This window comes from Saimiri boliviensis, chromosome 1 (genome assembly GCF_048565385.1).
Source record: "Saimiri boliviensis isolate mSaiBol1 chromosome 1, mSaiBol1.pri, whole genome shotgun sequence".
Taxonomy (NCBI): Eukaryota; Metazoa; Chordata; class Mammalia; order Primates; family Cebidae; genus Saimiri; species Saimiri boliviensis.
Window position 1 is genome coordinate 113,074,351 of NC_133449.1, and position 16,544 is coordinate 113,090,894.

Sequence of the window (16,544 nt, forward strand, 5' to 3'; positions counted from 1 at the left end):
AGGAACGTCATCACAGGGGAGCAACCTGAAAGCTCCCAGCAGCCAGCATGAATGAAAGGTAGGGGCGGGGCTGCCAACAGGGTGGGGCCTGGTGAGCCACGTGCCTGGGCTCCCACATCACAATGTGGGTAGGGCGCCTCGTGGAGGAGACTGTGCCTGATTGGTTCCTGGGCACCAGGTTGGTAGGGCAACCTCCTTCAGTTGGTAGAAAACACTGGAAGGAGGAACTCCCTCTGCGCTGTCTTCTCTGAAATCTCCGCTCTCAGGCTTGTTGTATCTAGACCCATTTTAAATCAAGCAGGTTCCCTTCAGACCAGTCATCTCAGGGGAGGCAGCTGAGGCGGGGAGTGAGCTGTCAGTGGGGTGCGGCCCCCTAGCCAGGGGCTGGCCCTGCCAGCGTGCCTGTGTTTCAAAGAGGTGAAGTGCTGAACTGTGCGGACCGGGAGGCAAGGGAAGGTCCAAGTTGCTGGAGCGCACCCAAGGTGCCCCATGGGGAACACGCTGAGTTGTTGTTTGTGCCCCAGAGGCAGAGGCAGACGCAGGCGAGGTCTGCGTAGGTGGCCTGAGGATCTGTCCTTCGGCTCTGACATCAATGGGGCGGTGGCAAGCAAAGGTCCAGGCCAACACAGAAGGAACAAGTCCAACACCGGTGCCAGACCCATTTGGTGCCCGTGCTGGCTGTGTGGGGCGGTGTCCGGCAGCTATGACCTCGACGAGGCAGTGTCGAGCACAAGTGCAGACCAAGACAGAGAGGAGCAGAGGCCGGGCAGAGAGATCACGGTGCTCCCCAATGCCAGACCCAAGCAGAGCCAGCACAGGGTGCACTGGGCAGAACCGATCTGCAGCCATAACATCAATGAGAGGGAGGTGGCGAAAGCGCCAGACCGTACTGCTGTGGAGCCTGCCCTGCGGGATTTGGGAGCCGGTGACGGCCATGACCTGCAGCACATCAGCGACCAGGAGATGCCCAAAGGTAAGGCAATGAATGATGCTGTTTGCCCTCAGGCACGCCTCTGGCTGACACTCATACCAGCTCTCATTCCTCCCCCGAACCCCCCGAGGTATCCACAGCCTCGGGCTCCTCCGTCCTGGCCCTAGCCAGCTTTCCCAGGCCCATGCACCAGGCAGGAGGACTGGCACTGCCTCGTGCCGGCCCCCACCCTTCATGCTTTTTCCCTGCTGCGTCTGGTGGTTTCTTTCTTCCTCCCTACCCCAATGCCCAGTTGTGGCCCCTTTCTCAGCCCCAGGCTGGATGAAAGCTAAGTTTTCCAAATAGAAAACGCATGCTACAGATTTCATTCCTGTAGAGCAAGTGTCTTACAGCTCTTCTGTTTACTTTGGTTGGTCTCTTAATTTATTTAAACGTTAGAATAATTAAGTTTCATGATGAATGTGACTTTGTAGCTGAAAGATATCGTTCTCTCAGAATATTAAAAAAAATGGTGAAAGAATGAACAAAGATAGTATATGAATGAATTCTGCCTTTATACACAAAGCATGAAAGGACTTTTGAAAGTCCTTGTTTGGTGGCGTAAAGTAAGCCTCTGAGTGCTTTCACACACCAGGTAGAAGATGGGTAGTGTTTGATGACAGCCCAAAATAGACTCTTCATTTTATTTTTGAGGATTTATTACACATTTACAAGTATGTCTCATTTGACCCTGTCTCCACAAAAAAATGGTTAAAAAATAGCCGGGTATGGTGGCTTACACCCACAGTCCCAGCTGCAAGAGAATCTCTGGAGCCCGGGAGTTTGAGCCTTCAGTGAGTTATGCTAGCTCCATCTCACCATTGCACCACTCCAGCCTGGGCAGCAGAGTGAGACTTTGTCTGTTTAAAAAATTGTTTTTGCCCAAGACAGCTCTTTGTTTTAAGACATTTGAAATACTGAGCTGGTGTCTGACCACAGGAATTGACCACAGCATCTCTTCCTGCTTGAGACTTTCCCTGAAATGTGCTGGTAATAGCAGCCTAGAGGAAGGTGGTTATATTTGATAAGTAGAGGGAGGAGGGCATATATGTGATTCATCTGAACGTTGCATCCGTTTATTTAGGTGCAAGGTTGAAAAAGAAGTTCCAGCCCCAGCCCGGTTTTACTCCACATGCATGCAGAGATTCTGTGATTTCTGTATTCTCCAGTGGAATTGGGACATTGGTGCCTTTATTTTCTTGACATTTATTACTAAAAGCTTTTCTCAAGACTGTAAAAGTGATTAAAATGGCTATGTCGCTTTAAAAAGAATCTTTTGTACTCACCTCACTTAGGACAGTGTTTCCTCTTCTTCCTCTACAGGTCTTGCTTCTGACCGTCCAAGGGCAAGCACACTCTTCCTGAGAAAGTATCAAATGAGTGGTAAGACAATATTATTTCTGCTTTCAAGGAAAACCTAAACATTTTCTGTCTTGTATATTACAGAGAGTATTTAGAGAAACTCAGATATTAGTTAAAAATGTTCAACTTTTCATAGATTTACTTATTTTCACATGTGATATAATTTCCTTTAGTTGTCACTGTTTTGGAAACATACAGACTTTGTGTTTACACATTTGGTGACATTTTCACCAACACAATTAATTGGCCACATGATTTAGTGTAGTAGTCACGGATTTATGCCTTTTTCTTCATACGTCTTTGACATTTTTCCCTTACTCTAAAGAGTATGTTTTAATAATGACTGATAGGATTTAGGCCACAGCTTGGATTTCACTGCAGCAAATCAAAAGAATCCATTGTTCTAGATTGGATCTGTGATGTTGGCCTCCTTTTTCACAGTGCTCTAACCACAGTCACATCCAAGTGGATGCTACAACTTTTTCATTGCAATGTAATAGAAACGTAACATGCCCTGTGCTGTTTTCCATATTAGCCTTAGTGTGTGAAACTAGTGTAAAGTTTCCATATCCTGCCTGTTTTAGGATGAGAATTAGAACTGTAGGATTTTTCTGTACTGTTGCTTATGTTTCATAATGTTCTGTTATCTTACTCTATTTTCAAAAAGCCATACCCCGTGTTTTTCAGTTAATTTTAACGACAAGAATACAAGAACTGTGGGTTCTAGAATAACATCAGAACTAATGCAGCACAAGAAAAAGGGGTCGTTCACCTACATTTTCATAGTTTGCGAGGACTTTGTCTGACTTGAGCTAGTAATTTCTGGTTAGGATTCTTAAATTTCTCAGTTTCTTCCAAGAGCCATGGGCTTCTCACACATAGAATGTACGGAAGTAGAAGAAAACCAACAACAGTAACAACAACAAAACCTTAAAAAGTTCCTCCATGAACTCAAAGCAGGACCGCACTAATCACCAAGGGGATGGCACTAACGCATTCATGAGGGATCTGCCCCCGTGATCCAAAGACTTCCCCACCTCAAACCCTGGGGATTACATTTCAACGTGCGATGTTGAAATGTAATCACAGACATTCCCTAATTTGTTTTGCCTTTCCTTATCTACACGGGGATTCTTTCATTTGAACGTAATAGAATATGTGTTAGGTCAAGAAGTAAAACTGTGTTTTCAGATTTTACACTCAGAGATTCATCATGCCAGATTATTTAAATGTTAAATTTTGTTTAAATTAAAATTTTTTAATTGATTTTTTATATAGCGATAATCAGATGTATCTTGTTTTATATAGGGATGATGAGATAACTAGCAACTACTTTTATTCTATGGTATTTTATTATACCAAAATTGATTAGTTATATTTTTACTTTTAGTGCAAGAAAAGAGGAGAAGCTTTCGCATATATTCTGTGAGTAAACTTTCGAAAAGTTAAGAAATTAATTGTTTAAATTAAAAGTCGATCTGTCATGATTCCTTAGAAATGTAACAGGGACCCAGTGCTGTTAGCATGATCCTTTTTAGGTGAATTTTCTAACTCTTTTCTATTTTCCTAAATGTCAGATTTATGCAGGAAAGTCTTTAACTTACTGTGCCCATTTTTAAGGCTGTCTGATTTTTAAGTTAAATTTAAATTGGTTGTGATATTGCCTGGGCGGTGCAAGCATGGCTGCTGGTTTTCTGGAAGCAGGGTTGGGAAGCAAGGTTGAGTTTCCCTTTGTGTGTGCCATTTTCTCCCATTTCCCAGGTTTCATCCCTGGTGGGTCTGAGCTCAGAAACCTTCAGGTGTAATATATCCAGGGAATACACATCCACATTCCTTCTAAGATGGGAGGATAGGTGGACCTGCGGTTCTAACCACAGACTTACTATTGACCTTGCTGGCTCTGTTGTGTTTCACCCTACCTTCCCAGGTACCATGTGCTATGATTTCGGAGACTGTGTTGGGTTCTTCAAAATACACGGCATTGCTTGTTTCTGTTCAGGTCACTCCCTGTGGGCACCAGGGTTGTGCTTTTATGTCAGTTACCACTTCTCTATCTGCTTGCCACCTTGCAACATTGACTCAGAATCATCTGCTGTCAATCCTGTCTCCTGGTTCTGTGTATAATGTTTATTTTATGACTAACTCTCATGAGATTTCACAAGGAAGAGAAAATAAATTTGTGGTCAATCCATCATATTTAACCCACATTTAGAACCTATATGTAAGTGTAAATCTAAGTTTAATGGAACATAATTATGACCTTAATTCAGACAATTTTCTAGTTATACCTATTATAAGCATATTACACTTTTCCACTCAGGGCTTGTGTAATAACTCTATTCAAACTCCGTACCTGCCATGTGGTCCCATTGCTGTGCAACATAGATGGAGCCGATTTTGTTAGCACACAAAGTGTTGGAAATTTTCAAGTGAGCTAAAAGTCATTAATTATTTTAAAAACATCTAAAACATGTCATAAAAAGTGGGGAGAAAACCGTGATCTCCAGGGCCGGGTGTGGTGGCTCATGTCTGTAATCCGAGCACTTTGGGAGGCTGAGGCAGGTGGATCTCTTGAGGCCCGGAGTTCAAGACCACACTGGCCAACATTGTGAAACCTCATCTCTACTAAAAATACAAAAACTAGCCAGGCATGGTAGCACATGCCTGTAGTCTCAGCTACACGGGAGGCTGAGCCAGGAGACTTGCTTGAACTTGGAGGTGGAGGTCACAGTGAGTGATAGGACATTTTAATTAAAAAAAACGGGGACAGATTTCACCTGAGGCTGTACCAGTTAGTCTGTGTTTTGGTGCGTTATTCCTGTTATTTTTATTCTCATGTATGGAATTTTCCTCAGAATTGACTTTTCTTATTTTAAAGTATTATGCTGCACTACCTCAACAGTAGTGACATTAAGGGATACCTTCTTTCCCTTTGAATGAAAGTATCTGAATCAGTCCATTTTTATTTTTTATGCCATATTTGTTTTTCAGACAACAAAAGTATACACATATAATCACATAACACTGTTAATGTAATCTATAACAGAATAGCTTAAGAAACATAAGAGTTCTGCTGGAGTTAAAACATTTCTATCTTAAAGGGTAATTTGGTCCTTCAAATAGTAATGTTGTTCAAAAACATCTTGGATTTTGGTTAAGAAAGAAGTGAATTTGCAGTACAAAGCATCTAAAGCAGCAAAATGCTGTTGGACTCTATGGATATTTCGGATTGTTGGCTACTAGCAATGTTTAAATGCAGCTTAGGTTTATAAACAACCACGAGATCTTCTCTGTACCCTGCCTTTTTTTTCATACTGACTGATTAGTAGTAGATCCAACCCTGTTGTGTCTTTAATGAGTTTGCGAGAGACCCTAATGGAAGAGTGTGATAATATGATGCAAACAAGCATATTAAGAGGAGGAAAGAAAACTCATCTGAGTTATTTTTTTTTCCAGTTAAAATAATCAGTATTTTGTGGTTTTAAATAAAGCTGTTGATCTTTTCAACTATTTGGTGATTGGCATTTGGCTACTGGGATTATTTTTAGCCAAGAGCACTTTCTCTCTCTCTCTTTCTCTCTCTCTCTCTCTCTCTCTGTCTCTGTCTCTCTGTCTCTCTCTCTCTCGCTCTCTCTCTCTCTCTCTCTCTCTCTCTCTCTCTCTCACTTCCCTTTTGTAAATTTGAGATGGAGTCCTCATCTGTCACACAGGATGGAGTGCAATGGCACAGTCTCAGCTGACTCCAACCTCCGCCTTCAGGAATCAAGCAATTCTCTGCCTTAGCCTCCTCAACAGCTGGGATTACAGCCACCCAGCACCACACCTGCCTAATTTTTGTATTTTTAGTAGAGATGGGGTTTCATCATCTTGTCCAGCCTGGTCTTGAACTTCTGACCATGTGATCCACTCACCTCAGCCTATGAAAGTGTTGGGATTACAGGAGTAAACCACCTCACCTGCCCAGCAGGAACATTTACTTAATATAATGGAGGCAGTTTCCGTATTGACTATCGCACTCTCAACAAAGAATAGATATTTTGAAAGTGTTTTAGAGATAGTTGATTTTCTACAGGGTTCAAAAGGTTCACTGTCATATCTCTGATAGCACTGTGGATGAATTTTCACTCATTTGTATCTGTAGGAAGATTTACTTTCCAAACTGTAACTGACTTGAATATTGGTCAAGCTCTTATTGAACTCCTTAATTTCTCCCACATTCTGTGCTAAGCAGCTGCAGGTAGGAGAGAAGGGGTTCTCCCTCTCCTGGAGAGGCTCACTTTCTCATGAGGGGGATGCCCTGCAGGCAATTGTAGCATGTAACACACAGTGAATTAGACTGATGTGTACGCAAAAACAGAAGTGTTTTGTGGTGTGGCTGCAGGCAAAGGGATCCCAGAAGGTGGATGAGGTCAAGCTTGCTGGGACAAGGGGGAAAGGAATAAATATTCCAGACAGAGAGCAGCACGAGTGAGGCAGGAATGTGCCATAATGTGCATCAAATAACTTAAAGAATGAAATCAATTAACTTTTGAAACGAATGCAGAGTATTCTCAGAAGTTCTCATTTGAGTAGTGTCATAGCAGTCTTATGTAAACATGAAGTGAAAGTTACATTCCAAAAGTCGTTTTCATCATCTGATTTTTGGATGTGAGAGAGTCTTAAAAGCAGTACTTTTTCCATCCTCCCACAAGGAAACAGGCCCAGGGAGACCTATGGCCCCTCACTTGTTTGGTGACTGAGCAGCTCTGGCACGCACACTCTCTGGCTCTAACACACTGGTTCCATGGCACTCTCTCTTGAATGCACACATTAAGGATTAGTAAGGGAGTAAATGTAGTATTAGGTCTTCATTTACTGCAATCAAATGCTCTTGTGTCAATATTATTTAATGTATGATATTTTGTTGCAGTTAATGAATAACAGAAATAGAAAATCTCAGTGCTTTTTCCTGCATCAGAAAAAGAACATGAAATTCCATTATAAATGTTTCCCATTATTTATAAAGGGAATTTATAATAGTGGCTTGCCAGGTTTGATGATCAGTGTCATATCAAGGGCAGCATTTTATAACCCATTTTTCAAACATCATCTGTGACGAGAGCCTCCAATGAGTTTCCCATAGAGCTGCACATGATACCACACTCGGACAGGTCACGGGGTATAAAAAATACCTTAATGCCTTATTGTTTGACATTGTGACAAAGGGAAAAAACCCAAACTTTGGTAAGTTTATCCTACTGTGATGTCTTTCTCTATCTTCCTTCTTCTTCAGATACCTCCATGGCATCTTGATAGAAAATACAGCTCGTGTTCCACCATACTCCTGGATAACAGCACAGTCAGCAAGCCTGATCTCAGCCAAATATTAGGATGGTGAGTACAACGAGGTTGCCAAGGGCTGAGTGACAGACCCCCGTATGCTAAAAGCATGCGGGCCATCCGCTGTTAGCTCAGCCATTTGGTTGCCCTTTTCAGCAGGCAGTTGAAGAAGCTGATGTCAATGATATATGGATTTTTCAGGACCTAAGGATGAATTTTTTTAATCTTAGACACTGTGTGGTAAAAGGGAAAGCCAGTTAGCAAATAAGCCATCCCAGAATAATCACAGCTCTTTATCTGATGCATTTCTGTTATGACAGTATTGAACCTAATGGGCAGGAGAGGTGCTTTTTATTGGATGTTTCTAGGAAAAATTAGTAGTTCTTTATGGGCCATAGGCCTAGCACGATGGGCACTACTTTGGGAACTACTCTTGGAAGAAGGAACAGCTTGTCCTCCAGTGGCACCATAGTGTATCTGCATTTAAATTTTCCCATCATGCACCAGCACATCATAGGCCACAATCAGAGATGCCCTTTCACAACACCCTTGACAGATGGCTTCAAGTTGTTTTAAAAAGCCAGCTCCAATGGAGATGTCCAAAAAATATTATTAACATGTCCTTCCATTATGAGTGTTGATATTCAGAAAACAGTTTGACAAGTGGTACCTCAGAATGTTAATGTCCTTATCCCTAACTTGACTTTCCAGTCTATAAACACGACTAAGTTACAAGCTTAAGTTTGTCTCTAATGTACTAGTTTTAAGCTAATTTGTTAGTAACTTCTACTTTAATCAAAAATGGCCATTAATACTCCTAATAATGTGACTTTCCTCTCTCATGTATAACAATAATTGAGATCCAATTCTGTTTCAGCAAGAACTGGACTTCACCTGTGTCTAAAGCCCTGAGCTTTGATCTGTATGGTGGCATCACTTAATGTTTGTATTCAGTCCTAAGTAAAAAGCCACTCTTTCTTGGCTAGAGTCCCTGACTTCTTCTGATTTCAAAAGATTCTAATGTCTCAGTATGCAATTCAAAAGTAGTTTTTAAGCTTGCCCTTGTTCAAACAAGTGAAAGTCCTACTTTTTCTTTCAGTGTGGTCTAAATTTTACAAGATTTTTTTAAAAATTGAAATATATATACAAAATAATATATATTTTTGGAGAAGGGGTTTTGCCGTGTTCGCCAGGCTGGATTCAACCTCCTGGGCTCAAGCAATACACCCAAGTCAGCCTCCCAAAATGCTGTGATTATAGGCATAAGCTTCCGTGCCTGGACTAGAAGTCTATTTTTGAAGCATAGTAAGTTTTAATTTACTCTCCAGTTTTAGAAGGGATTATTTGGTATATTTGCTTTTGATGAAAGAAAGGTTTACTGAGCAAGTTAATATAGAAAATTGGCTTTTAGGAAAGATTTTGAAAAACGTATTTCATGGTTAGTAGAGCATTGTTCTCAATGGAAGAAGTGAGCCATATTAGAATCACTTATACTGTTTCTTCAAAACATATGTCTGCAAACACATGCATCTTCCCAGCTCCACCTTCCCTCCGGCTCTGGACACTCACAAGCCTTTTAGGAAAATGAGGAAGTATGTGAGACATCATTATATGGATAAAAGCATCCCAGATGATTCTGATCTTCACCCTAATTCAGTCATTCCCAACTTTGCTGCACATTGGAATGACCTGGGGAACTTTACCGACAACCCTGATGCCTAAAGCATGCCCAGCACCAATTAAATCAGAATGTCTCCAGCTGACATTGAGGTCCTGTTTAAAGCTCCCCCGGTGATCCAGTGTGCAGCAAATGTGGAGGCTACTGCTTCCTTTGTGTGAAAAAGTGATGGTTCTAACATAAAAATTACAGGTTTTCCCTGTCATTTGCTCTTCTTTCTACCCATAAAGCCTTTCATCTGTGCGAGTCTTTTCTATCTGTGTGTGCATATGCTTCAATTTATACCACACCGTAGTGTTTTCTGAACACCTGCAGTTCACAGGAGCACTGTTCAGGGACCTTGGGTGAATCCGTCTTAAGCCTTGGTTCTCTTAACTGTAAAATGGGCGGTGCATGGAGTGTCACGTGAGGTTTGGTGGTCCTTGTCAGCATGTAACTTCAAATTCTGTGATCTTATAATTTGGAGATGACACTGTTGGAAGCACTATAGAAATATCTCTCTTAGATGCTAATAATGTTGTAAGGCCTACTTTTTACAACTCCAATTTGCCTTCTCAAATTATTCTCAGCCTCATTTTAAATGTTGAGGGTGAATGGAAGGACAGACCTTATCAAAGAAAAGCCCCTGTTTCCTGACACACAACATCTGTGGATGTCTTTGTAACACAGTAACATACATCCAAAGAGTTGTATTTGTTCATTCATACTTTCTTTAAACTAATGTAAAGTACCTGTCATTAATATTGTATGATGTGGTGTTACGCTGTGTGTTTAGTACTGCTTATTTTAGGAGAGCTACAAGTGTCATCGATTTTTGGATGCGTTATGCTGTTTACTAATAAATTTTCTACTAATCATGCATAGGCGATTTTAAATTACTTTGTTTGGTATAAAGCACATTCATTCTGTGCTTTTAGGGAAATAATGACAAATGGGTGAGTACTAAATCAGCTGAAATGCAGGGCCTAGCAACTTAAAAAGCAAAACACTACTGTCTGGCCTAAATGTAAGCATATGAACACATAGATATAAGTAACTTGCACAGAATGAAAGGTTCTATGGGCAGAAGAGCAAATGACAGGGAGAATATGTCATCATTTATACCTAAGAACCATCTGCAGACGCAAGTCTTCTATCAGCCTTTTGCGTAGTATTTTGGTTCTCCTGTTTTTGCTGTAGAGCCAGAGGACTAAAACAAAAGAAAAGTGCTCACATGATATTGTTTTGAATACACGATTCCAGGGCCACTGAGAGGGTTCCCTCCCCCGCCTTTGGAAATATATCTTCAGACCTAACAAATGATAAAATCAGTTCTTACAACTTTTGTTTTTCTCCACAGTGTGACCATGGCAATATGTTACAACATAAAGCACAGGTGAGCTCTTTGAAACCTGTCTTCTTATTCCAGCTCATCACTTTGTGTCATATGCAACACGCTGTCAGGTCCTAACTCTAGACATTATAAGCTGTAGAGTGCTTATTTTACAGTGCTACAGTAAATCGTTTGTGGGTTTTTTGGTTCGTAAAAATCTTTTAAATTATTAAGGGTTCCAAAGTGTATTTGTTTATGTCTTTGTTTGCAATTCATTTGGAAAGAAGCAGTAAAAAGATGCCCTAGCCTCATGCAAATATACAGTAGGAAAGAGGCGTATTTATAAAGCTATCAGGTTACTGTGGGTATTCTTTAACCCCACCAAAACTCCAGAAGTGCTAACTGATTAAAATAGCTATAAGAGGATTGTACATATCAATGAATTCGTTCACTAATAGTCACTGAGCTTTCTTGTACAATAAATGGATCTGTCCCCTTACTGGCTGTTACAATATTATGCATTGGCTACTTGGTTTACTTAGAGTGTCAAAAACTCACTTTCATTAGTATCACCACCGTTATAAAAATGTCTTCAAATATGGAGATGCCTTCAAGCTCACAGTAGTACGTATGAGTTTTCAAAGTTGAGATTTTCAGCTTGAAAGTTTTAGCTTTATTATAGAGAAATACTTGTTATTTTCCTTGAAATGACAGACTCACTTGACTTAATTTTATGGATAACAGTCAGTTATACTTTCAGATACAAATGGTGTACTGTGAAAAATTGGCTTGTTCAGCTCACAATTTAATCACAAGTGCTTTTCTTTAACATGACCATACTTCAGTATGCAGAAGCGCTTTATGTGAACTTTCTACTGAGGATACTAAAAAGAGAGGCCAAGATTTAGTAACATCATTAATTTTTACTGTTTCATCAAGGACATTCTTCAGTGAAACATGCTCTTTGATACAAACTGCAAGGGGCCGTGAAGAGTGGAACGAATACTGGTATAATTCGGTAGCACTGCCCTTATTCATACTGAGAAACCATCAGTTTTACCCACGTTTGCTTTTAAACAGTCATTACAAGTGTTGAACAGGAAGAAAGCAATCAATGTCTTAATACTTTTTAAAAGTAATAAATTATTTGTGTGTTTTATTTTCAATCAGCTTCTCAGGTTAAATTAGTATTCTTGTAAGAACAGTTTGGGCCATACATGGTGGTTGACACCTGTAATCCCAGCTATTTAGGAGGCCAAGGTGGGAGAATTATTTTGAATTGGGTGTTTGAGACCAGCCGGGGCAATGTGGCAAGACCCCATCTATCAAAAAAGACAAAAAACCAAAAAGAAAAGATCAGCTGGGCATGGTGGTATGGACATTTTGTCCCAGCTACTTGGGAGGCTGAGGCAGGAGGATTGCTTGGGCCCACGGAGTCAAGCCTGCAGTGAGTCAGGTTTGTACCACTGTGCTCCATCCTGGGGGAAAGAGCAAAACCCTATAATAACAACAACAACCACCAGTTCTGACATCGTGGGTCTCCTAGGGAATCTCAGGGGTCCACCGACCACATTAGGAAAACCACTGGTTTCCTAAATAATCACATAATGTGTTAGTTTGTAAAGCTCATTAAAGACTGCCTTCTTTTAAAATGAAAAGGCAATTAAGTGTGTAGCTCAAACTACTTCAGCAAACATATAGTATAATAAAGAAAGATTTGGGAAATCTTAATGGATTCTAAAAAGTTCTAAAATCCTTATTGCCAACAACTACTGCTTCCTAAAATGTTCCTGTGTTCCACTCCACCATGAGGTTAGAGGAGTAAAAATAGACATAGCTTCTTACCATTGCCTGTTAGCGGGAGTGAGTATTTAAAGGCAAGTCTGGCTCATCAATGTAGAAAAGACTTCCCAGTTCAGAACGTGATGTGTTGATGAAAAAGAGGTCAAGAAACCCTCTGAAGCCCAGGATCCAGGAGAAAAACTGGCAACAACTGTTTTGGTGAACAAATTTTACCAAAGCAAACAAGAAGTATCTCCCTCCGCCCTCCATGCCCTACTCCCAGCAGATACTTTACTAAGATATTAACCATTCCTGAATTAATCTCTTAAATGCACATTCTTCTTTTATAGATATGCAAATAGATCTCTGGCTATATTTGATGAGCCAATACATCCACTTTCAGTAAGTGTCACTTTCTCTGAGGTTCTGTTTATGTCTTATGAAGTTGTGTTGATTTCATGATGAAGTCAAAATCATCCACCATTAAGTCTTCACTAAGTTGTGCCTAATCATCTTATGTAAGGAGTGTTGTAAATTGGTCACACTGGAGTAAGAGCTGACGTACAGCTTTGTTTAATTTGTGCACTAAGGGGAATAAACATACCATCCAAATAACAAAATGTGTCATTTTAAAAGATAAGTTTTTATAGCAGCAAACAATAAGAATATTTGTAAGTAGTCCTAACAAATATGAACAAACTCTGTGAAAGGAATTAGAAAACAATTTAAAGTTAAATTTGTTTAAATGCTATCAAAACTTAAAAACTTCCTGCTTCAGGCATATGAAGGTGGCCACAGGGCCACCTTAGCACCTATGGTTACACAAAACCAAAAATATTTTAAGATCCTGCTGTTTATATTTTTAGAACTAAAAGACATTTTATCCCAGCAAGATAATTCTAAGGGACATGTGGGCACCAATTTTAACATCCCCATCTTAAGAGTACTTAAGAAGTTTTCTTGAATGAATATGTATATTGACTTTCTTCTTCTTTCAGCAAGAAAATATTCCAGGAAAATCCTTTGAGGATGATCCCACACGCAACTGCATTTTCAGTTATTTCTGTGCTCTTTCTAAAGTCACAAAACTAACAGCTCCAGGTGCAATCGTAGCATTGGTAAGCTATTTCTTATTTATAAAGCATCTTTAGTAACTGGTCTCCTACACAGCGTATGACCGTGTTTCTAAATAAAAGTTCCTAAAGTTATCATCAGATCTTTTAAGAGAAACCTATGCAAACAAAGTAAATACACATATTAGAGTTTAATCATCGTCATGTTTTAAAATGATGCCATTGCTTTTCTTATCACAGAATAATTGCTACTGAAAGCAGCAGGAGAGACTTCTGGTTTCTCCCTCAACAGATTCCAATGTAGGTCTAAGCTGAGTTCCAGGCTGTATTTCCCCACAGTTCTGACCTGGAGCTGCTGCTCTGAATGCTTTGTTGTTCCTGTTGACCTCTTGTGCCTGTTCGGGAAATTGCCCAGGAATGTGGAACTACTAAGACTTGGACGTGGGCTTTGCTAGTTAGCCTGCCAAGCCATAGCTGTGTCCTTACCTCTACATGGTTCTCCCAGAATTCCTGTGGTGAGACTCATTCAGAATATAAAGTCCTGTTCAGATGGCTGGGATGGTTTGACCCTCCCCACACTAACCATATGGTAGAGGAATGTCAACTACATGGCCTGGAGAGAAAGGATACTTAGAGCAGTACCCTCTCCTTCAGCATCCAGCTAGAGCTTAGGGGTGAAGGCCTCCACTGGGCACCTGCATAGAAACCTCTCCATGAGCACTGGATCAGATGCAGGCCATTTCATGGAGCTGCAGCCATTGGGAATGCCCAGCACATGCTGGGGGGAAGCAGGAGTGGTACTTCCAGATGGAGAGAGAGAGAGCTGAGGCAGGAGGGAAAGCTGGATTGAAAGAAGGGGGACTTCACTGTATACAGGCTAAATTTGGAGTGCCTGTGAGATAGCAGAGTGACGTGTGCAGTCATTATTTGAATCTATGGAACTGGAACATGAATCTGAGCAGTGCAGTTATCATTTGGATGTATGGGACTGGAGCATGAATCTGAGCTGGCGGTAAGGAATGAAGAGTAAGAGTAGCTGCTCAAGGCGAGGCACAATGGCTTACACCTGTTATCCCAGCTCTTTGGGAGACCAAGTCAGGCGATCACCTGAGGTCAGGAGTTCGAGGTCAGCCTGGCCAACACTGTGAAACCCTGTCTCTTCTAAAAAATACAAAAAATTACCTGGGCATGGTGGTGGACACCTGTAATCCCAGCTACTTGGGAGGCTGAGGAAGGAGAATCTTTGGAACCTGGGAGGCAGAGCTTGCAGTGAGCCAAGATTGCACCACTGCCCTCCACCCTGCACAACAACAGCAACACCCTGGGGAAAAAAAAGAGAAAAAGAGTAGATGCTCAAATGCAAAGAAACTGTTTAGAATGAAAGTGGACAAGCCGGACATGGTGGGACACACCTATAGTCACAGCTACTCAGGAAAAGGGAAAAAAGAGAAGATGGACAAAATATAGCTCTGTAAAGACCACCAGCATGTGAGGGGCAAGCCCTCAGAAAAGAGCCAGAGTACGAGGAGGAAGAGCAGGAAAATGTGATAAGAACAAAGGGTTCGCGATAGGAAAGGCTGGGGTCACAGTGCTACAGGCTGCCAAGAAGGTCCCCATTCCATAAACACCCCTGGGATGCCAACCCTGTGTCACTCTTCTAAATGCTGGGGTAGAGAAGAGGACAGGTCGAGCACAGTCCTTGTCTTTATGAGGCATTTGTTTTAATGAGGAAAGCAGTTCTTTTTTTAGGTAATGGCAAATAGCAAAATGATGAAGCACGATTCAGAGAGAGTGATGGGAGGGGCTCGCTGTTTCTGATAGAATGATCAGGAAGAGCCTCTCTAGAGAGGTCACATCTGAGCGGTGACCTGACTATAAAGCGAGGATGATAAGGAATGCTGGCATTATAGGCAGTGGGCTGAGTGCCAAGACAGAGACAGGAACACATTTCACGTGTGTTCAAGGAACAGACAGCAGGGAGCCCGCCTGTGAGAGAAATGAAGGAAAGAATGGAAAAGATGCGGCCGCACAGGCGGAGCCGTCGCTCACAGGGCCCTTTGGCTTGCAGACTGGGGACGAAGTCGAGGTATTATTCCAATTTGATGCGGGGACTAATGGTAGATCTTGAGCAGGGGAGTGCAGCGTTCTTAATTTAGAGGTTATCCCAAGTGCTTGGGAGAGAGCAGTCCATAGTTGGGAGGGGGGTTGGGGCAGAGAAGAGGACTAAGTAGCAACTAGGCTGTTACAGGTGAGCCGTGGCACGTGGTGGCCCAGAACCTGAAGCAGGCAGCCTGCCAGTGAAGGTAGCCATGGAGGGATTAAGCACGGATTAGAGGAGGGTAACTCACATGTAACTATTAGTCTCCAGGAGCTGGGCCAATGGCAATTTCCTGGACAAGATTAGGGCCAGGTTGGGGAGTGGAGCCTTGGGGTGAAGGGCTCTGGTTTGTGGTTGTGAAGGCTCCAGGGACCTCAGCAAGAGGAGTCTCAGGTGAGTGATGGGGTTGGGGGGGTGGTTAAGGTGAGATGGGAGGCAAGGAGCTGGCACCAGGGCATGACACTGTGAGCAAATGAGAGGATGTCATGGGGGAGCTGGGGAGAGCAGGATGGGAACAGGCAACACATTTGTATTGGTGAAAATCTCTGGCAGAGAGAGAGAAAGTCTTCAAGAAGAGGTGATTTGGGGAACAGTGTTCTGCAAAAGTGGATAGGATCCATCATGCTGGTAGAAGAGTCAATGTTAAAAGAGAAACTTTCTCACTGACCCAGGAGGGCAAGTGGTATCGATGAGTGTCAGCGGGTCACTGGCTTACCAGTAAAGGTGACAGGAAGTTGAGGGCTTGCCAGTGCTGTTTCAGTGCTCTCTCATGAGTCCTGTGGAGTTGAACACTAGGAGGGAGGGTTATTCCTTGGAAAACCGACAGTGCAGGGTTTTAGAGAAAGGGAGCAGGATCTCTCATAAGAACATGTCATGTTCAAGGGCCATGTGATTTGGAAAACACAGTTGACTTTGGAGAACATTGCCAGATCTGAGCCACCAATCTGATA

At 41.9% G+C, this 16,544-nt stretch overlaps 2 protein-coding genes across 2 annotated transcripts in view; both read right to left on the reverse strand.

Moving 5' to 3' along the window:
- LOC141581415 (uncharacterized) overlaps window positions 1-16,544 on the reverse strand; it is a 578,148-nt gene that overhangs the window by 36,327 nt on the left and 525,277 nt on the right. The window contains exon 16 of the mRNA XM_074386828.1: window positions 2,257-2,331. Within this exon, the coding sequence (XP_074242929.1) occupies window positions 2,257-2,331 (75 nt within the window). The remainder of the gene's footprint in view (window positions 1-2,256; window positions 2,332-16,544) is intronic.
- The window catches only part of LOC141581700 (heat shock factor protein 5-like), a 28,282-nt gene continuing 14,501 nt past the window's right edge, over window positions 2,764-16,544 (reverse strand). Inside the window, exon 2 of the mRNA XM_074387968.1 lies at window positions 2,764-9,224. Within this exon, the coding sequence (XP_074244069.1) occupies window positions 9,140-9,224 (85 nt within the window). The 3' untranslated portion in view covers window positions 2,764-9,139. The remainder of the gene's footprint in view (window positions 9,225-16,544) is intronic.